Raw genomic sequence first — 21,097 nt, forward strand, 5'->3', positions numbered from 1 at the left:
CTCTGACTGATAATAACAATACTGACTGTTTCTTGTTCTTTTCTGTGTTGATTTTAGGTATCACAAACTATGAAATACAAACGCTGGAAGTGTGCATGGGGTACTGTGTGCGGCGACATGTTTAGAACTTCCGTCATAATGTGTGCTCATCGATCCCGAGTATGCAGAAAGCATCATCGATCAACGAGAGACCAAAACAGAGTTGGTACGTCCAGCAATATTCTTGTCATTTTCTATCTTGTGCATTGTCTGAACATGTCTCGTATGTCTCAAGTGCCTTCCTGTAGGTCTGCATTTATTTTGTTGACGTGAGCACGCTTATCTTAGTTAAAACCTTACAGCTTGTCCTTTATCCATCCCATCGCCCCTTTATCGATCCCATACTGCAAACACACAGTAGTCTCGTCAGTTTAAGTTCTCATGTGCTCCAGTTTTAATGGTTAAGTTTGGTTCGTTCGTACTTGCACAGTATGATTGATCAGTATAATGGATGTTTAATTGATGTCTGGAACCTCTGAAATACTTTGGAAATGTCTTATTTTTCTTGGGACTGTATCGTCGTTGATCTTTTTGCTAATTTGTATTTCTTCCTCGAGTCACATTTTGGCTTTCATGGTGGCAAACTTGCTTAAATTTGAATTGCCCTGGTGGCGAGTAGCTTTCCTGGCTCTCCTTTGCTATTGTTCGCAATGGTATTTTCAACTTCGTATAGGATCTCCCTGTCTGTAAGTTCGGTTTCCTTAAAATCTCAGTGTGTTGACAAACATGCGGTTGTAATTAATGGCTGATGTTGTATGTTCTCTGGCTTGACGTAGTTGTGTTAGAGGTAAGACTATTAACCCAGAGTATAGTTATAATGTCTGAAATCGAAGCATATTCTTCAAACTCATCAATATTATCTTCACAAAAGTGACGAGAGACAATGTTCTAGTGGGACTACATTTTATTTCAAGATTGAGAAGAAATTACCAACAGATGAAACGAAAGACAGAGCAGGATAAGGTAATCAGGCGTCTACGATTCAAAGTGAAACGGTTTCACGGATGGCTGTCAGTTTAAATACGGGACTTGGAGCGAAGCTTGTTGAGGGAGCCCTCGGCAATCTCAGCACGCTCCAGAGAATCCTCGTACTCGTGCTGGGCCTTGCGGTACTTGGCCATGTTGGACGATGCCTGCTCCTCCTGTATCCAATAAAAAGTAATTTGATACCGTTGGAATGTGAGGTAAAACGATAAATATAGGTAAAGCATTGCCTAGTAGTGTAGAAACTACTACCACAACATTCATTGAACATAAGCATAATTCTGGAAAATTCAGGAAACAGTGTTGCTGAGAAGGGGATACTTACAGCCTCCTCCACCTGGCGCTTGAAGGTCTTGATCTTCAGCTGCAGCTTCTCGACCAGCTCCTGGATGCGCTCCTGGTTCTTGCGGTCCTCGTCGGCCTGGAAGGTCATCTCCTTGAGGCGGCGCTCGTTCTTACGCAGCTGCTTCAGATCCTCCTGGTGCAGACGGCTGTGGTGGGCGATCTCGTTCTCCAGGTCGCGGATCTAATAGTTAAAATCAAGTCGGGTTGGTGTTACAGTTAGTCGTTGTAGACCTGTAGTTTTCTACCAACAACCAATCAGCTATAGATGTCAAACAATTAGTCAGTGTTGGTCATCCGGTGCTTTCACCTGCTTCAAATACCAGATACTAACGCGACTCGTGACTACTTACCCTGTTCTCCTGCTTCTGGATGGCGCGCTTGCCTCCCTTGAGTGCGATAGCCTCAGCCTCATCCAGGCGGCGCTGCAGATCCTTCAGGTTGAAGTCCAAGGTTCGCTTCACCTTCTCCGCGTGCTGAGAGTTCTCCTGCTCCACACGCAGATCCTCAGCCATGCGAGATGTCTAATTGTGAGGAAAATAGCTTTAATACGACAAACGATTCCGTAGCGACGTAGTTACTTCTGTGGTAATCAACAAAGTTATATAGAGTGATACGTTCTTTTGCGATCGTTTCAGAATGTTATATTTCGAATTGATGGAAAGAAAATTTGCATACATCAGCCATGGCCTTCTTAGCCCTCTCCTCGGTGCTCTTGTGATCACTTATGACCTCCTCCAGCTCGGTCTGGATCTGCGACAGGTCGCCGTCCAGCTTGCGCTTGTGTCCGGACAGGGCTGAGTTCTGTGTGCTCAGCTCGCCAAGCCTCTCGTTGGTCTCAACCAGCTGAGATTCAGCGGCCTTACGAGCTCTCTCGGCGTTGTCCAGTGCCCCGCGGACCTTTGAATAAAATATGATCCTGATTTGCAAAATCATTCCCGAAGGCTAATTGCTGTTACAGTCAAAGATATTATTTGGTATAATACAATTGATAATCGACAATCTATAAAATGGGTCGATTAAAAACAATCTCAGTAGTATGTGAAAGGGAAGAGAAAGGGCTCTTAATGATGAGTTGTAAACTTCAGGTATTCTAGCTTCTAAATGTTACGTCTGCCTACCTCGTCACTCTCGCTCACCAGCATCTGACACTTGCGCTCAGACATGTTGTACTGCTCGCGGATCTCATCACGTTGCCTCTGCTCGTCGTCGATGGTAACCTGTATCGAAAAACAATCTATAGTCAATGTCCTTACCCCGTAATCTCACTCGTTACCCTGCAGCTGTGTTTACCTACTGCACCGATACCATGAAGCCTTGTAGCTTTTTCACAGTTTTTTATTCACCTCCAACATAGTTCGATTGCTCATTGCTGACGACTTATATTGTAGAGGACAACAAACATACCAAAGACGATGAGTTACCTGCATCTCCTGGATCTGGGAGTGCAGCTTGGCAATGGTCTTCCTGGCCTCAGCGTTGGACCTGTTAGCGGTCTCCAGCTGAACCTCAACCTCGTTGAGATGGCCTTCCAGGAATTTCTTTGCTCGTTGCGCTTCTCCCTTCTGTTTTGTCTCTATCTCGATAGAGGCCTGCACGCTATCCATAGCGCGTGCCTGGTTCTTACTGGAATATTAAAGATATAAATCGCATTTATTAGTTGAGGATGGACAAAACCTATGATAAAGGAAGCTATCTGTATACGTCTCGCTACCTATTAAAAATATTAGACTGGTTATTTCTCCCACATGTCATAAATCAGAGAAACTACTCACCGTGAGCTTTCAAACTCTTCGTCCTTTTCGGCGAGTTTTTTCTCGATATCACCCTTCAGCTGAGCCAGTTCAAGCTGAGTTCTGACAACCTATGAGAAGAAGAGACAAATCAGTTAGTTGTGTTAGGTATTATTGTCTAATGTACTTCAACGTCTATGTACTTTTACTTGCAGCATTTGTTGTTGTAAGGAATTGTTTGTCGGAAAAACATGTCCAGACCAGATGCATACACACTTGCTTCTCTTATCGCAGGACAATGTATAGTACCTAGAGATTTCAAGTACGGTTTGCTGCCTACTTACTTTGCCCTGTTCAATCTCAAGAGCGCCCTCTGCCTCGTCCAAGGCATTCTGAAGTTCCTCCTTTTCAACGACCAGACGCTTCTTGGTCTTCTCAAGTTCGTGAACGTTCTTTGCAGTCTCCGCAAGCTGGTCGTTCAGGTCGTTGATTTCCTCTGTCAAAAAAAGACTAACGATTACATAAACCATACATTACCACATAAAGATGTATTACGGTGGTGGCGTATGTGACTCCGACAATATGACAAAATCATTTTGCATACCCTGCAAGGCCTTATTCTCCTTCTTAAGAGCATCAAGAGCCTCGACGCCTTCGTCGTAGACATTCTTCAGCTTCAGAAGCTCTGTCTGGTAGGCGCGGTGCTCCTTCTGGGATGCCTCCAATTCGGTACCAAGGGTCTCGCACTTCTGCCTCCACTCTGTGGTTTGTTTGTCAACCAGACGCTGCTTCTTCTCCAGCTGAGACGCCAGGGTGTTGGCCTTCTCCACGTCCAACATCAGGTCCTCCACCTCACCAGCCAACCTGTTCTTGGTCTTCTCAAGGCTGGCGCACTTGGCGTTGGCGGACTCAACCTGTTCCTCGGCGTCTTGCAGACGAGCGGCCAGCTTCTTCTTGGCCTCCTCCAACTCCTCGGTCCTCTGGATGGCGTCGGTCTCGTACTTGGAGCGCCAGGCCGCCACCTCAGAGTTAGCCTTGGCCAGATTGCGCTGAATCTCGGACTTGGCCTCCTGCTCCTCCTCCAGGGACTCACGCAGAGCATCGCAGTCGGACTGAGTAGCGCGCAGCTGGTGGGCAAGGCCGTTCTTGCCCTTGGTCTCCTCCTCGAGCTGGCGTTTGACCTCCTCCATCTGCTGTGTGAGCATGCTCTTGGTTCTGTAGGTTGAAAGATAAACATTTACTTTAATATTTGTATCTTAGGCTGACAAGATCTTTTGTGGAATCAATGCCACCCCCCCTCCCTCATTTGCAAGATGTACCTGCTGAGCTGGTTTGCAATCCCTTCTGACTCCTCCAGTTGGCGCTGCAGGTCGTTGTTCTCTGCGGTCAGGCGAGTCTTCAGTGATCCCAGTTCTTGCGAGACCCGGGCATTTTCCTCCAACCTTGCATTGGCATCAACGTACTGATCCTCAAGCTGCTTGTTCAGTTTCTCAGCTTGGACCTACAATGCAATTATTTGGAGTTACTTCAAGTAACACTAATGTTGCACCTTTGATTCATTGATCGACTTGATTCAAGTTGATTGGCACCACAGTTACGTATTTAGGCCCGAATGTCACAACTGTAAATAAAGATAACAAATATTGCTAGTAGGCTCAGAATTAAGCAATAGTGTCTCGAAGTAATAGTGAGAATGTCAGAACTAATCACCTTCTGCTTGGTGACCTGCTCGACGTTGGAAGCCAGATCATCAACCTCCACCCTGAGGGAGTTCTTCTCCTTCTCCAGCTTGGTCTTGGCCCTCTGCAGGTTCTCGACTGACTCAGTCATGTCTGCCACGGTGTCGTTGTGCTTCTTCCTCAAGCTGGCGGTGGCGGCTTCATGGCCGATGGTAGCCTCCTCAAGCTCACGGCGAACCTATATGATGGCCACACCAATATGAAATCATTGTCAAATGACGGAAAGGATTGATTCCTTTTTTACACGACTCCTCAAGCTCACGGCGAACCTATCATGTTTATAATTATATGTAGGACATTGTATGGTTGATATAGGAGTTGGTAAACTGGCAAAAGAAACAATAATACATTTAAAACGGATCACCTTATTTCTTATTTCTCTCATCCACCTTTCCTTAGGTATCATTCTGGTTCAATACTCTATCGTTCCTCATCATTTGATATCTTAAGTAACAACTTTGAACTCTGAAATTATCCTACAATATACCTTCTGGAGCTCGGCCTCCCTCTTCTTGTTCTGCTCAACCTGGGCAGCTGTGGCGCCGCTAGATTCCTCCAGCTTCTCACCGATGTCTTCCAGCTCACGTGAGAGTTCGGCACGCTGCCTCTCGAGCTGTCAATATGACACATTTACGGGTTACTATCTGTAGATAGACGATGTAATGAAGTCAAGTATTTTTCAAAGCGTACTCACATTTTGAAATAGAAATCCACTTATATTACACGAGATGGGTTGGATAAGACATGGGTTTTTGCATATGCATGTCCTTGGGAATGCTGTGCCTTTGGCTATACCAACGTACCTTAGCACGAGCAGCTCTTTCTGTCTCCAGTTCCTCCTCCAGCTCTTCGATCCTGCCCTGCAGCTCCTTGGTCTTCTTCTGCTGCTGAGTTGCCAGTCCAGTCTCATCCTCGACCTTGGTGTTCAGAGCGTTGATCTCGAACTCCTTCCTACACAGGCCATAAAGAAGAATTTGATATCTGCTATCCTGGAAACTCGTTAGTAAGGTGTGTCCTGATGCAGGTTCGAAGTAATTATGTGAAAGACTGTCTCCGGCTTAGTAAAGAAATGAAGACAACGTTAATCCACTCACTTCTTCAGCTTCTCCTCAAGCTCGACCTTGTAGCGCTCAAGTTCAATCACCAGATCCTGGGCGTTCTTCAGGTCGTTCTCCAGCTTCCTCTTGACGCGGTCAACATCAGCACGGATCTTCTTGTCGTGCTCAAGGTTGTCCTCAAGCTGAATACATCAGAAGTAGACATTTAGATTTTTTCGGAAGATAATCAGAACGAAATCATAGCTAAAAGTAGCATGTCGAACTCAAGTTTCGGTTCATTTACTCGTGTCGTTATTGATGTGAACGTAATGCATATCTTACGTCATCCAAGGTCTGCTCCAGCTTGACTTTGAGCTTGGTGAGGTTCTGAGTCTTGTCTTCCTCGGACTGGAGGTCATCCAGGGTTTGCTGAAATATATCCAATAGAAGTAGATAAATGAACTTGGTGTCATGTATTCACAAAGTTTTAGAACCCCGAAAAGGTCAAGTTATACTTGAAAGAAGAAAGCGAAGTAAAGAAAGATGAGCCTACCGCATTGAGCTCCTCCAGCTTCTTCTTCTCGCGGCCGAGCTTGCCGATCAACTCGTCGTTGACGGCCACCTCCTCAGTCATGGCGCGCAGTTTGTCCTCAACCTCCTGCTTTTCCTTCTCCCTCTTGGTCAGTTTGGCCGTTATGGTTTCAATCTCCTTCTTCATCTCGTCGCATTCTTGTTCCGCCTGTGTAAATAAGAGACATAAAGTATATATTAATGAACTATGTTACAACTTTGTTTGAAAAGCTCGGAAATTTGAGTGAAACCAACAACTGTACCGTACCACACAATGATGGGTTCTACGAGAGCCAATATATTCCTGCATCCAATAGACTACATGTAGATATTGTACCTTCGACCATGTAAAGATGTTACATTGTAAAGATTACATCATGGACCCTTTTATTAAAAAGCGACTGTGTTTGACCCTGCCTATTGGTAAACTCGTGATGTAATTGTGACGTACCTTCATCTTCTTGGACTCCATCTGCCTGTTCTGGTCGGACACATCCTCCACGCGCTCCTCGATTTCCTGCAGCTGGGCGTCCAGTTCTGCCTTCTCCTTCAGCAGGGAGTTCACGCGCTCCTCGCCGTTCAACATGATGTCCCTCTCCTAGGGAAGAAGTAAACATACGATACGATAGTTGTTACACAATGTGTACGATCTGTATATCTACATCTCATTATAATCAGGGAACATACAACTGTGTGCAGTTGACACATCATTTTGTCAATCACGTGAACCCTTAGCGAGGGTGATTAATTTGTTTTAGGATACAATCGGCAGGTCAAGACAACAATTATGCTTTGTCACCATGGCAAGAGAAATATAAGAATCTTACGTTGAACAACAACTCGTTGATCTTGTCCTTGGCAGCTAGAACGTCGTTGTATCTTGCTTGCAACTCCGCCCGGTCCTTGGTAACCTTCTCATAGTGTTTTTCCATTTGCTGTAAGAAAGCAGATAGTATTAGTATACTCTTGGAACTAGAATCGTGAGACCATACGACTTCTGACTACTCTTCTGCTGGGAAATCCATGCCAGTATCTCTTGTATGTGCCAAATGTATGAAGTGTTACAAACAATCATAAGTAAGCAGAGCTAATTTTCAGGTTTGATGTTTATTGGAAGTTTTGTGGTGGTGTTGATTTGATGTGTTTTTAACTATTATCTGCTCGACAGACCAAAACAGTGAGGTGTGGTAGTCAGTACTAGGTGTACAATTAGTCGTTGACAAGTCAGATAGATGTCCTTGAGAATAAGATTATTCAATCCCTTGATGCCAGTGATCGAGCGTTTCTTCGTGGCTAGTGCCTGCTTATTGTTTGATGATATGAATGTAATCTGTAGATCCGATAGGCTCACCGCAAATTTGATCTTGGTTTCCTTGAGCAGTTCCTCTGCCATGCCTCCAGTCAGCTTTGGTTGCAGAGCCTGGTACATCCTGATCCACCAGTCGTTACGGAGCCTAAACCAGGCGCGGATGTTGCGCTGCAGTGTACCGACAGCCGCCCTAAGATGAGATAGATAACACAAAATTTGCATGAACCATTGGGTGACCGACAGGTTTATATTAGTAAAGGCGGTTAAGGGATACGAATTACTGTTTCCATTCGTGACGTATAATGTTGACAAAAAGACGTGTACGTATACAGACAAGACCTTGATAAAATCCGTTCCTGTTGGCACATCATGTAGGTAAGGAGTATCTGAAAGACTGTTACTTCATTGAGGACAACATGAACCACTCACCTTGAGCCCCACAGCTTCATGTACTTCTTACGCTGGAGCTTGCCAAAACCGCGAGACGTGATCTTGGTCCAAATCTCGTTGACCTTCTCCTCGCGGATCTCCTCAAGGATAGCCAGGGTGCCAGCCTTGAAGAACACCTTGTTAAGACCACAGGAGTACCTGGCCTTGTCCAACTTGATCTTGTCCAGGATCAATTGGCAAGCGTCCTTACCCTCCAAGAACTCGTTGGGGTCGAACAAGTCAGCGGCCAGAATCTTGTACCTGAAGGTATAGAATGTTTGTACAAAGTTATGCATTCTAAAGGGCTATCTTTTTATGAGAGTGAAAAAACTGATTCCACCAAAATCCATTATGATACACCAAGACACAATTCAAAAGATGATGTGCAACATTGTCTTGTCTATACAATAAATTAACTATCCCAAAATATGCCGGGAAAGATACCAATGTAGAAGCCCCATAGTCTCACCTGTCGAAGAAGTCAGCATAGATGCTCCTGTTGGGGAAGCCCTTCTGGCAGATACGGATACCCTCAAGTACACCGTTGCAAGTCAGCTGGTTGAAGACCAGAGGCCCGTCGATGATACCACCAGTCTTGATTTCGTTGGGGATCAGGCAACGCACGAAGCTGGGGTAGGTGGCGTGGAGGTTGGCCATCAATGCAGCCAGTTGCTCCTATGGGAAAACCGTAGAGAAACGCGGTTAGCTTACCAAAGAGATAAGCGTTTGATGTAAAATGGAAGGGGTTCTGAAGGAAATCGTACAGGGGATGTGATTGCAATGTATTTGTCTGCCCGTACTGTCGAATACTGACCCTATGAACACTGGTCACAGTCTGCATGGAGCCACTCTTCTTCCTTTTGCCACCGCTCTTGTCAGCTGTAAGATTATGATGAAGCGTGTAAACAACACATAACATATTCTAGATACGTTGTCGTGCGCAAATAAAGTCACCAATGCGTTGTAAGAATCTAAAGATTGTACATGTATTAAATCCACAATAACTGACCAGCCTGCTCCTCTGCTGTCTGGTAGTCTGCCCAGATGAAAGGCATAAGCGGGTTCTTGCTGCCCTTCAGGGTGATGACAGCGCTCTCGTTCACGGGGTCCTTGTTTTTGTCCAGCCAGCCGTTGATGTTGTAGGCCACAGGTCCGGCGTAGTGACCCAGCTCGAAGTGAGCCTCGTACTTCTTCTTGCCTGGCTTGGGCTTGCCGTACTTGGGATTCTTACCCAGATGAGTGCTATTCAACTTCTCAATGTGGGTCTTGTCATTAGCCTTGGGCATGATGCACTGTTCTTCTAGGATGGGCAGCAGGCCATTTTTCTGTAAACGTCAAGTAATTGGATTTAGTCATAACTTTTTTCCCTTTACAGATACATATTTTACGTGCATTTATAGTCACACAAGCTCATAGCTGTACCATGACTGTGACATTTCAATATCTTGCAATACACAAAAAAACGTTCAGATATTATTGACCTGTACGGAAATTACGTTACACGTTGTTCTTCCGTATGGGACCTTACTTATTTATATTTGCATTTGGTTGGCCATTTCGAAAGAAAATACTATCGCTAACCTTTTCAATCAGTTCCAAGCAGGCTGCCAAATCCATGCCGAAGTCGACGAAGGTCCATTCGATCTGCTCAGCCTTGTACTCCTCCTGCTCTTGTACGAACATGTGGTGGTTGAAGAACTGCTGCAGCTTCTCGTTGGTGTAGTTGATGCACAACTGGTCCAGACTGTTCAGCTGAAGAACGCAAAGCAGAAGATGTCAATTTCCAGCATTAACAACCCCGTGAAATATTCTGTGTATGCATCTGCAGTTACACTGCATCACTCTATGTTAATGTGTAGGGCCATATGGGAGATATTATCAATAATTACATCCAACTGCAAAGATAGGCACAACATTACACATACGGGGACGAAATATCAATTCAATTCTTTCATAGACTGTTTCTAGCGTATGTACCACTTTAATGTGCCATGTGCTTATTGTCTAACAAGTTCACCTCGAAGATCTCAAAGCCAGCAATATCCAGCACACCAATGAAGAAGGCTCTCTCGTGCTCAGTAGCCAGGGTCTCGTTACACTTGTCGATCAGGTACTTGAAGACCTTGCCATAGATACCCTTGGCCAAACCGCTGGTGGAGTTGGAACACTGTTGGGCAGTCTGACCCTTGGTCACAAACTCGTTGCCGACCTTGACACGTGGCTTCAAGATGTTGTTCAAAAGTTGCATGCCATCGACACCGAACAGACGGCCTGCCTTCTCCGCAGCTGTTTTGTGACAAATGATCAAACTATTGTTATATTTGGCACAAAGCTTTGAAATGCAACAGGCTTATGATATAACTAGCGAACTACTAATTGTTGAAATAGTATAGGTGCTTTGATTTGTCATAAATGACATAAACATGAAGATTTTGCGTTTCTGGATTTGGAACAAACTTACGGGCGGGATCGTCGCAGTCTCCCTGCTCTTTCTTGTCCACGTACTTCAGATTTCCCATGTGCAGGATGCCAGCGCAGAAGTCGTAAACACTGGCCTTGTCCTCGGGTGCGAAACCCAGGATGTCGAAACCCTCATCCGTTAGACGCATCTCCTCCTGGTCGTCCATACCGGCCACGGTGTACACACCCTCCTTCACGAAGTGGTACACGGAGGGGTCCGTGCCAGTCATGATGCGCTCTGCACAACGAATCATTTCATATGTGCTTTTAGCCTTTTTGGAACAATTGTTAATTTGATATGATATCTATTGGATGTCACTATCTCCCGCCATCGTAGGCTTACTTGTGTATTTTAAATCTCCAGATGTCAACGACCATTCTTACCAGTGACAGCCGGGATGCCGTTGGACATGATGAGGAAGAAGATGTGGTAACCACGCTCCATGCCGGGCAGCTGATCCACTACACGGGACTTCTCCAGCAGGTCTGTAATTGGAAAAATTCATCTCGTGAGTGATACTCCTTTCGTGAGTGATACTCCTTTCGTGAGTATTTCCATCATACTAATAACAGAATATGAAAGTAAATTGTTGTGATGTTTACTTAGACTTTGTGCTTTAGAGAAGACATTTTCTGCCATGTTTAAAGCCCTTGTTCTCACATGCTAACAAGCAACAAGCGTTTGACTATAGATTTGCAGGTACTTACAGCTCTCGATGTCAGCTCCGGATAGCTTGCCAATTTTGGTGAAATGGATACGGATGAATTTACCCTGTAGGCAAGACAATGCAAGAAAAGTTACGTAACGACTTTCAAGTAACATGGTGCAGATCCTATGAAAAATACGTACGTGCATTCAATTTAGAACCATTTGTCCTTTTATGCAGAACCTCTTGCGTCTACTAAACAGGCCAACAAACAACAATTACCGAACGCAAAGACACAAAGTTACACGGGAGTACTTACGAATCGGGAGGAGTTGTTGTTCCTCACGGTCTTGGCGTTACCGAAAGCCTCCAGTACAGGGTTAGTCTGCACGATCTGCTCCTCTAGACCGATCTGGCAACAAGGGAAATGAATTCGGTAAGGATGTAAAGTTGTAAATATAAACAGGGGGAGAAACTAGCACGACATGACAATTTTCAAATGAGATGAACCGAATCTTGGAAAGAGTAAGAATGTTGTTACTATTATGCAGTTTTCGTCATTTGTTTGCAACTCTAATGCGAGGTAAGTAGAAAATAGGCCTAAGACGTCGTACCTTCTTCTCCTGGCCACCACCGGGGGTTCCGGCAACCATGGCCAGGTAGGCAATAACCTTCTTCGTGTTCTCAGTCTTCCCGGCACCAGACTCGCCACTGAAGTGTAGGCGAGATACAGTACAAACGTATTACAATACGGTTTATTGGTTTCCAAATAGTTTCACTCCTGATAGAATCGTATTAGAACCTCACTGACGATCAGGCCATTACTGAGATTATGATTCTGTGTCTTTGTCACATAAAATATTAAGTTTCCTTACGTGATGAGGCAAGATTGGCACTGGCGCTCTGACACCATGTTCTGGTAGGCATTGTCCACCACGCAGAAGAGATGGGGAGGCACCTCCGTACGCCTCTTGCCGCGGTACTGGTCCACCACGTTTGCCGTATAGATGGGCAGCAGCTTGAAGGGGTTGATCACGACGCAGAAAAGGCCGGAGTAGGTCTGTAAAAACAATCAGATGTGACTTTGACGAAGATTCTGTTCCTAATGTAGTTGTATACTAAACAGCTCGTAATCGAAATACAGTACACTGAATCAGATCTTTAAGGCTGTAAGTTTTAGTTTCACAGGTGCCATCGGTGAAACATTCAAGGGACACTGGTTTTGTTTTGTTTTTTTCTTTGAAAGAAATCGTTGCTTGTCCCATGCTCAAAGCGTAAAGAGTTGATGTGGATGTAGATCACAGTTAGAAAAGGATACTCACGTAGATGAGAGTGTTCTCATAACGCTCCCTCAGGTTACCCAGCACAGCGGCCTCGTGCAGGAAGGTCATGTTCACCATGTCCTCTGCGCAGGCGAACTTGGAGGGGTTCTGCTGCAGCAGCTTGGCCTTCTTGACGACAACAGTCTGTTGGTAGAGAAACAACACGGGATTGTATGTTACCGTACGTATCAAAATGAATTAAGGAACCGGTTTTCTACATTCGATAAGTAACATGTCCATGGTACCCTTCTGATTATGATTCAACCACTTGAGGGTTCAAACAGCACTACATGTAAATACACCGTCTCTCACTTCGGTATTAGAGGGTACTAGATTATCCATTCTCATTGCTTTTATCACGAACTATTTGTGAACACACCTATTATCGGTTGTTTTCGTTTTGTCTTGGTGTTGGTTTGATTTTGTTGTTTTCCCTTCTTTTTAGCTCTAGGAAAATTTGCCTTGGGGGTTTTCGATTTGACCCATGTTGCTTTCAGTTATTTTCCCGGCTGTTCTCTGTAACTGGTCAGATCGACTTACCGCTCCCCCTGCAGCTACGCAGGTGACGTCATCACCTTTCTCGCTCTTGGCTTCGACCTTGATGAAGATTTCCTTCTTGTCAGGAGCCCAGAAGTTCTTCTTGGGATCATACGGAGCCATTTTTAGCTTCCGCATCTCGTCTGGTTTCCCCGCGAGGAACCATTCGGACGGCTGGTCCATGAGACTGGGACCGTAGGCTGGCATGGTGGCTCTTTGGTTGGAGGCTCAGACCAAGGAGAACTAGAGTGACTGCAGCTGGGGGGAAAAGGAGCATGTTGAGGACTCGACAAATGTTTGCAGTGACATTAATGTTTATGCCAATCAATCTCTTTTCTGGGCAATCAGATTGGGTTCCGAATCTTTCGCTTTGGTTCTAAAATTTGAATAGCTGCTTTCTATTATTATAATAATTAGTAGCTGCATGCTTCAGAAGGAACGGTAATATATTGACATTGCTATCGTTCAGAGTAGCGGTGGATTCCTCCAGACCCCGAACCCCGAACAGACTATGATAGGGTAGGTTAACTAAACGTTGTCGGTGTCTACGTACATCACAACTTGTCAACAACGTATTGTAACCTTCTACCTCATGCCCGCAACATGCACAGTATGGATCAAGTTTATAACGGCAAGCACAGGCACTTGGCATTTTGACTTGTATATATACTCTTACCACACGTGCGGTTCAATGTTACTGATAGGTATACCGTAAAAACGTTTATGATTTTCAATGCAAAAACTACTGAAAAAAAAAACAACTTCTATACAATGGACATTGTACCACATCACTCACCTTCAACGGGCAAAGCTGTGAATATACCGTTGATTATCGGAGCCTTATATAAGGGATCTCCATGGAATAATTATACCGAAAAAGGTATTATCTATAGATATCTAGATAGAAAAAAGATATTCTGTTGGTCAGACATTTAGTACGACATTTGGCTATTGGTTGATTCTTAATGTTGCGGTCAAGGGTAACGTATAACGTCAGGGAGGCGAACTTGACTGATGCGCGCAGCAGCTGTGTCGGCAGTATGGCACACTTGGCAGTTTCAGCAGCTAATAATACTGATAGAAAAACAACGATGGCATATTTTACATCGTCTGTTGTATCTATTACCAGCGTATATTTGTTACTGGGGGTGTCTCGCAGCAGGTGGAAAGAGTCGAATGGGTCAAATGGCACTATCCAACAGCTGGCGCTACTCCAAGTACAAAAACAATATCGCACTAGACTACATTTTCTAGATTGTGCGATATATCCAACGCTGAAAATTAGGAGGAGGTAAGTAAATGTCAGTAGTTAAATGTTCTACAGTGACATGATGTTAGCTTTCAGTTACAGTGTATAGTTTCAGCCGTTAACACTTCAGTACTAACGTTAGATATTGGAGTTATACTTGAAGCATTACAAACGCCTATTGCTGGAACATACAATATACATGTGTGTTGAACTTGGCTTGTCAGTCAACTTGGTGTTACTCGATTATATATGTATTATTTCGGGAAATGTTTATGTTATGTCAGTCATGGCGACTATTTATATTTTTAGTGAGACAATGTTTAGAGTGTAAGCATCCATTTCAAAAACTTTTGCTCATCCGAATGGTTCAGTACCTGTACGTTTCTTTTCCCAACCGTCAGAACAGTTCTCAATAATCTTAGTACATATATGATTTATTTGGACCGGTCTTTTGACTATACTATTTCAAAACATCATCGGGAACATTCACCGTGGCAACGCTTATGCGAGTTTTTATTACTTACTTGTCCATTTTCATTGCCGTTAGCAGTGGCATCTTTACCAACTAAACGTAGGCGGGCTACCATAAACTCTTACAGTTAAATTTGATTGTGACCTGTAGTTCAAGTGATGTCTTAGCTTTAATCATCCTTAGTCATTAGCTTTAGTCCTAAGCTCTCGTCAGTTGCGTATAGATCTATGCGACATGGCCGGGCCTGTCCATGCCACCATCCGGTCCTGCAACGTTGACCTTTGGTACATGAATGTCAAAAATGCCGAAGGCCTCGCTGAAGCCGACATTCCTGTTGCTAAATATACCTCGCAGTAAAATCTGGAATATTGTGGGGGAAGACGAGATCGCTGAATGGGTTTTGTTGAGGCGTCGCTCAATGCAATTTAGAGAGGTCGTTTGGCAATCCACGCACTGTTTGGAGGCACATGTACAACATGTATTCGACGGACTTTTGTACAAATAATTGAAAGCAAAGGGCTAAAAATGACTAAAAACAATTGCTTCAAGTCAGTATTGTCGTGCTTGAGAAAACACAGGTCAATTAAACATGGGGGGATATAGTAAGGAACCTACGGTTATACTGTGTGTGAGACAGTTACTCGTGATTGTAATTTAAAAATAGTGCATAAACTCCATTCTTCTGTTTTTAGATAGGCCCCATTTCTTTCTATGCATTTACGCACAGTCAGATGAAAGGGCCTTACCATGACCGTGATAGGAATTATTCTTGTACGTACGCTTTTCTTCTGACATATGTCTGTTATTCTTGTACGTACGCTTTTCTTCTGACATACATGTATGTCTGTTTAGACGATACATTGGGTTTACATTATTTTCAATGTAAGGCGCACTGAGGACTAGGTGGGTTAGTGTTGAATCCATGCCAGCACAAGGATGGACACAGTCGGCGCCGGATGTCATTCTCGGTATGCTGCCTATGCCGCTATATTGGCATGTCCTCCTGTCCAAACAGTTGGCACAGCGTCTTACACAGTAACCCGCATATTCCTGTCGCCAGGCAATATCTGGCAGAGTCGGTGATCTGACAAACAGTTCACGACGGTAAGTGTTGTGATATCTGCTTGGCAAACCTACTTTTGTCACTTTTTCATTTAAATGGTGTATGATTATATCTGTTTCTTCGCATCCGAAGATGAGAGAGAGAAGCTTATCCTCCTATGCAAGCTTTCGTGTGGCTATGCAGCCAAATTCTCGATCTGCATGTCCTGCTGCAGGTTGAGCATGTTAAGCCCTGTGTGGGTGGTCACCATACAGTTGCGACTTTCCTGCGCCCTCCTCTCCTCGTCTCTTCAACTCTTTATTGCATGGTCTAGTATCCCTTCGTACCTAATTGTGTAAACAACTACTACCGGTTGTATATGCTTGTGGTAAACATCTAATTGTGGTTGCTTGATCACCCACTGTAGGTCTATCCTAGCCGTAAGCGTACATCGTTGGTTGCACCCTTCTGGTAACTCTCCAGTGCCGGTTCGTAGCCGGCTGTGGAGACCGTCTGATAACTCCACACCACGAGGAACTGGGGCTTACCTCCTGGTGTTTGAGACCAGCGCTGTACGCTTTTATATCTCGACCTATTCTCCGGCAACTAACAACAGTAATTTACTATTCAAAACAACAACAGTTCAAAAACAGTGAAATTTAGCCAATACTAGGGAGAATAATTGGCCAGGGGAGTTTAGCCATCGTAGAGTTTGGCCGGAAATAAAACTTCCCGCGGACTGACCACAAGTATTCTTCCCTTTTGTGCCGACTTCTACGATCCGTACACCCGTAGGAAGGCCTGTTGGAGGCCAATCTCATTCATGAACAATTGTAATATGTGCCACCCAAAAGACGATGGTTAAGCATAGAATCACAAACTAACAAATAAGAGGGTTTATTCAATAGCAGACGATTCGCTGGCAGAGTATTCAGTGGTACCGGTTGACCATTCCTCTTCTGACGCTGCAGCTGGGGGTATTGTTTGTCTGAGTTCGAGTGTCTGAACGTTCTTGCGGATGGGTACCGTCAAGGAGCAGCAGCCGAACCCGCTGGCAGCCGCCGTGAGCCCGGCGACGTCTGTCACCCAGGCCCGCCGCTCCAGGTCCAAACATTCCACGCCTCGCAACATCCTTCTGTCCCGGGTAGATCTTCCGCCAACTATGAATAACCTCGGCTCTGTGGGAGGGAGGTGGTGTATTACAGATATCAGTACGTAACACCGTTCTTATAGATGAGGTTAAGTTGTCTAGATTAGTTAAATTTCGCAGTCTTTGGTTGATATACTTAAGGTTATCATTAGCATCCCCCCCCCCAGTCGTATCCTTACCCCGATTTGGATACAGAAGATACAAGAATCGTTGGGACCTATGTATTTACCTTTCAGGATCAGGGATTTAGTGAGTGAGTGAGAGTAGATCAGGGATTTAGATAAAACTTAAGTTTGCATTAAATCATGTGACGATGTTGCCTTGTAATAGCCTGGGTACCATCCTACTTGTATACATGTATACGGTTGTGCGCGCTCGAGTGCGGTAGCCCCGGCATACAAGTAGGATGGTACCCAGGCTAGCCTTGTAATTTTTCAAAACGATTGAATGCATTATGTGAGTAAATTTTATTGTAAACTTGCCTAAAGTAGTAACTCCCATGTCGTGTCTTGGAATGCTGAGGTCGGCCACGTGTTCCCAGAGATCATTGTCATCATTGAGAACGTCAATTGCAGACATGCTTCTGCCCTTGTCATCAACGCCACCTACCAGATACAAGCGGCCTTGCACTACAGACATGGCCGCATGGGAGCGGGGCACGCGCAGTGGAGGTAGCTGCTCCCATCTGTACACAGGAAAGAATTTGCTTTCAGTCACAGTTAGGTTGATGAACTTTATCATTATAAAAAAACATTGTGACACCACATGTTGTATACCAAAAGCGCGCCAACTTTATGGATATATCGATAGATATCCCGTTAAAATCAGTTTACCCACACCCACACTGGTCGCAAAGTTGACGCGAGCACAGTTCACACTGTATCAAGCCTACCGATCCAGCTCACGGAACCATGCCTATTTAGTTCTATGACTGAATGAGTTACGTTAAAGATCAGACATGCATGGTTCTGGATAGTCTCCGCGTATCCAAGAACGTAGATCTGCCCCAAGCACGGTTCTGGGTACGCGTGGACTACTAGTATTTAAAACCGTGCCTGAACATATAGCTCGGTTTCTGGATACAACAGTCGCCATGCCTACCTGTCCGTGCCGGGATCATACATCTCCACAACATTAGAAACGACGTCTGGTTCTGTCCTGCCGCCCGCCACGAACAACCTGTCTGTGTGAACAGCGACCGCGGCGGCGAAGCGAGGGTAGAGGAGGGGCGCTGCGTACGTCCACTCGTCCAGAGTCGGATTGTAGTACTCCACGGTACCAAGAACACTGGATGAGAGAACAACAACGTGCGCTATACACGGTATACTCTACAATAACCATTGAAATTCAAACTATGGCAGAAAGTATGAATCTTACAAATACTATACAAAATTGACCTGCCCACAAAAATTTAAAGATACTGTTTGCTGTACTTTGCCTCACTACAGTCAGTGCAACATAAACATTGTTTTGTAGTTGTACATGGTAATGCTGAGCTCTAGAACACGAGATCTTTCTCCTTATGACATACGCATATGCCAATAAAGCTGTTTGATCTGTTGTGCAATTTTCAATTCAAAGCACGACTTGTATAATAGAAATGAAAGAGTACAAATTCCGTAAGGACGGTGCATACCGTTGTTGATCTCCAAGTCCACCCACGACGTACACGACGCCCTGGAGTGCCGCGGCCTGTGCGTACGTTCGCTGGCTGTTCATGGCGGCCACATCCGCCCATTCGTCCGTGTCGGGGTCGTAGCGGTAGCACGTGTCGAGAGGGGTGTACTCCTTACTGGCTCTCTGGGGATTCGTGCCACCTAGAAATATCACACTTGTTGTTACGGTCAGAAGTAGAAGGAATTCGAAGTATAATTTGGGTGCGCGTCGGTATGTTTGTGATAGTGTGTGTGCGCGTGCGTGCGTGCGTGTGTGTGGCCTGACTGCCTAGTTACTTGAAACTGGGAGAATTGAAAAGAATGACATTTTTATGCATATATAATTCTACATGCACTGCCCCGTATGGTACACTGCAATCGTTACGATAGTCTACAAGATGATACCTTACCTATTACATACAGATTGTCATACAGCACGGCGACAGCACTGTGGTCCCGGGCTTCGCTGGCGGGTAGAGTTGTGAGCAGCTCCCACCGGTTCTGGCCGCGGTTGAACTTGTGGATCATGTGACCTTGGGCTCCCACGACCCCCGGGCCCTCGTCCGTCTCACACAGACCGCCGACAACCACAACCGTGTTCTCCATCACTGTGCTGCGCGACGGTCTCGGCAGCGCGACCGGCCCTGGCGTGGTCTGTTCGTTCTCACGGAATGTCTCTCTTGTGGTCTGCCGAATCTTGCCCCTTCTCCGCTGCGGCGTACTAAACGAGACAGTCTTTTGCGCTGAGTAGAACTGAAAAGCCTCGAGAACAACTTTCCGACAGGACGGGATGCTGTTCACATATTTTACAGCTTCCGCAAACTCATCCGGGTCGATGTAGGTGTAGCGGATTTTACTCAACAGCCTGTGTGCGAAGTGTACCCTCATGTCCGCCTCGCCTTCGACCCAGCGGAAGATGGCAAGGAAGGCGTCGACCTCCCTGGGAACTGAAAGTTCGTCGTCCCCCAAAATGCTTTCCAGCTGCGCCACATCCTGGGTGTAAAAGCTACGGGTGTTCATCACCGACATGAAGTTCGCAAGGACGAACTGTCGGACGGTCTTGTTAACTCCCCCGAGCCAGTACTGGTAATGTGACGTCACCCACAGACAGTCGAGGCATGTTTCTAGGTCGAATGTCTTGAGAAAGTCCCGGCATTTCTCGATGATGGCGGGGACGATCAGCTCGTCACACGCGCCCATGATTTCCATGACGTTACTGAAGGTGATGCGCAGTTCGGATGTGTACATGAAGTCCAAGATGGCGGACATTGCCGAGAAGCTCATCCTACTCTCGTCCAGGGAAATGTGGTAAGGTACTTCTCTGTACTCCTCGGCTGTTTCAAACATCTGGAAAAAACACAGGACACAATGGCGCTCGAGATAAGATCCATATTTTACACGTGCACGTCAACGTAAGCTATATGTGCCAACTAATATATTGATACATACATGATTCAGTTAAGCCGAAGTACAGCTCTTCTACTTAAACAGTGGATTTGAACTTCATCGGTAGCATTGAGTTTGGACAAGATCACTACATCAGAATATAAAGTATACATTTGTACATAGAATACTAGTGCGGAAAATAAGTCCTCAAGCCTTGTTTACCTGTTTTAATCGCCCGCTGAAACTCGCCAAGGCAACGCTATGAGCCGGGAACGTCTGATCGCCAACCTCCAGCACTACATCACAGAGAGCGCCCGACCTTCTCCACGCGTCCAGGTTGTTGACGACGTGGCAGCAGTGCGCCAACTTCTCCGCTTCTGCGTCCATCACTCACACTGATTCAGCGTAGCTTTGTTGGGAAAGTTTTACGGTTTCAAAACATTCCATGTCTCCACAGGCGTCTTTGTTTCGTCATAAGTGTGTACCATAATATTCTATTCGAGAGAGCATTCTAGAACATTAACATTTAGTTTCTATTCCATTGACTAACACTGGTAGTCCGGGGAAATAAGGACATTAGCTAGGAGACGCTGTATATTATAGAAACAATCATAGAAGGTCCTGTGTGCATAATGAAGTAGAATAGAAATCGTTCTTTTCTCTCTAGAATGATTTAACTTGTGTGCGTTTATTTTCTCTCTTTCATTCAAAACGCTACAATTTTCTATGTTCGTTTGGGCCAGTCGATACCAGGTATAACTGTTAGTGTTACTGTTCAAATTTTTAATACTTTTGTTTTTCACAGACCAGCCTAATCTCTATGCTACATGCAATGTTACATGCACTTGAGTAACAGTAGTGTTCTGTATGTCGTTTCTTTGTGTTTTTTTTTTTTTTCTGCTCAATTGCCACTCCCCACGCATGCACACATAGGGTTATCAGTATAGGGTAAAAATCATGTTTTGTTTATACAGACTGTACTAAGCGTGTCAGCC

The 21,097-nt window shown here is 45.1% G+C and overlaps 2 protein-coding genes across 2 annotated transcripts; both read right to left on the minus strand.

Moving 5' to 3' along the window:
* Positions 1–928: 928 nt before the first annotated feature.
* LOC109467093 (myosin-7-like) lies at positions 929–13,405 on the minus strand. The gene is made up of 33 exons (XM_019764999.1): positions 13,152–13,405; positions 12,612–12,755; positions 12,165–12,349; positions 11,904–12,000; positions 11,609–11,701; positions 11,351–11,414; positions 11,027–11,128; positions 10,644–10,880; positions 10,200–10,468; positions 9,764–9,934; positions 9,192–9,507; positions 8,997–9,061; positions 8,652–8,857; positions 8,183–8,443; positions 7,796–7,943; positions 7,272–7,379; positions 6,896–7,042; positions 6,428–6,613; positions 6,217–6,303; positions 5,932–6,077; positions 5,641–5,788; positions 5,325–5,450; positions 4,809–5,015; positions 4,418–4,599; positions 3,703–4,313; positions 3,443–3,594; positions 3,141–3,229; positions 2,790–2,991; positions 2,487–2,585; positions 2,044–2,265; positions 1,719–1,889; positions 1,349–1,549; positions 929–1,181 (listed from the first exon to the last, which is right to left on the minus strand). The coding sequence occupies exons 1-33, from the start codon at positions 13,353–13,355 to the stop codon at positions 1,056–1,058; spliced, it is 5,772 nt and encodes a 1,923-aa protein (XP_019620558.1). The 5' UTR covers positions 13,356–13,405; the 3' UTR covers positions 929–1,055.
* Positions 13,406–16,808: 3,403 nt separating this feature from the next.
* LOC109467087 (kelch-like protein 9) lies at positions 16,809–20,489 on the minus strand. Its single transcript, XM_019764994.1, has 6 exons — positions 20,316–20,489; positions 19,127–20,090; positions 18,698–18,878; positions 18,163–18,348; positions 17,544–17,746; positions 16,809–17,089 (listed from the first exon to the last, which is right to left on the minus strand). Exons 1-6 carry the CDS (start codon positions 20,487–20,489, stop codon positions 16,809–16,811), a joined length of 1,989 nt encoding a protein of 662 aa, XP_019620553.1.
* Between the last annotated feature and the right edge of the window lie 608 nt (positions 20,490–21,097).

The sequence above is a fragment of the Branchiostoma belcheri genome, unplaced genomic scaffold (assembly GCF_001625305.1).
Source record: "Branchiostoma belcheri isolate BF01 breed outbred unplaced genomic scaffold, Haploidv18h27 scaffold175, whole genome shotgun sequence".
NCBI lineage: Eukaryota > Metazoa > Chordata > Leptocardii > Amphioxiformes > Branchiostomatidae > Branchiostoma > Branchiostoma belcheri.

Excerpts from the sequence above, each read along its gene's own strand:
- LOC109467087 (XM_019764994.1), bottom strand. The coding sequence starts at position 20,489 with ATGGACGCAGAAGCGGAGAAGTTGGCGCACTGCTGCCACGTCGTCAAC. Across the intron at positions 18,879-19,126 it reads TGACAATCTGTATGTAATAG|GTGGCACGAATCCCCAGAGA; the intron begins GTAAGGTATCAT and ends TGATATTTCTAG. Across the intron at positions 18,349-18,697 it reads GGACTTGGAGATCAACAACG|TGTTCTTGGTACCGTGGAGT; the intron begins GTATGCACCGTC and ends TCTCTCATCCAG.
- LOC109467093 (XM_019764999.1), bottom strand. The coding sequence starts at position 13,355 with ATGCCAGCCTACGGTCCCAGTCTCATGGACCAGCCGTCCGAATGGTTC. Across the intron at positions 11,415-11,608 it reads ACAACAACTCCTCCCGATTC|GGTAAATTCATCCGTATCCA; the intron begins GTAAGTACTCCC and ends TCTTGCCTACAG. Across the intron at positions 6,304-6,427 it reads AGCTGGAGGAGCTCAATGCG|CAAACCCTGGATGACCTCCA; the intron begins GTAGGCTCATCT and ends GATATATTTCAG.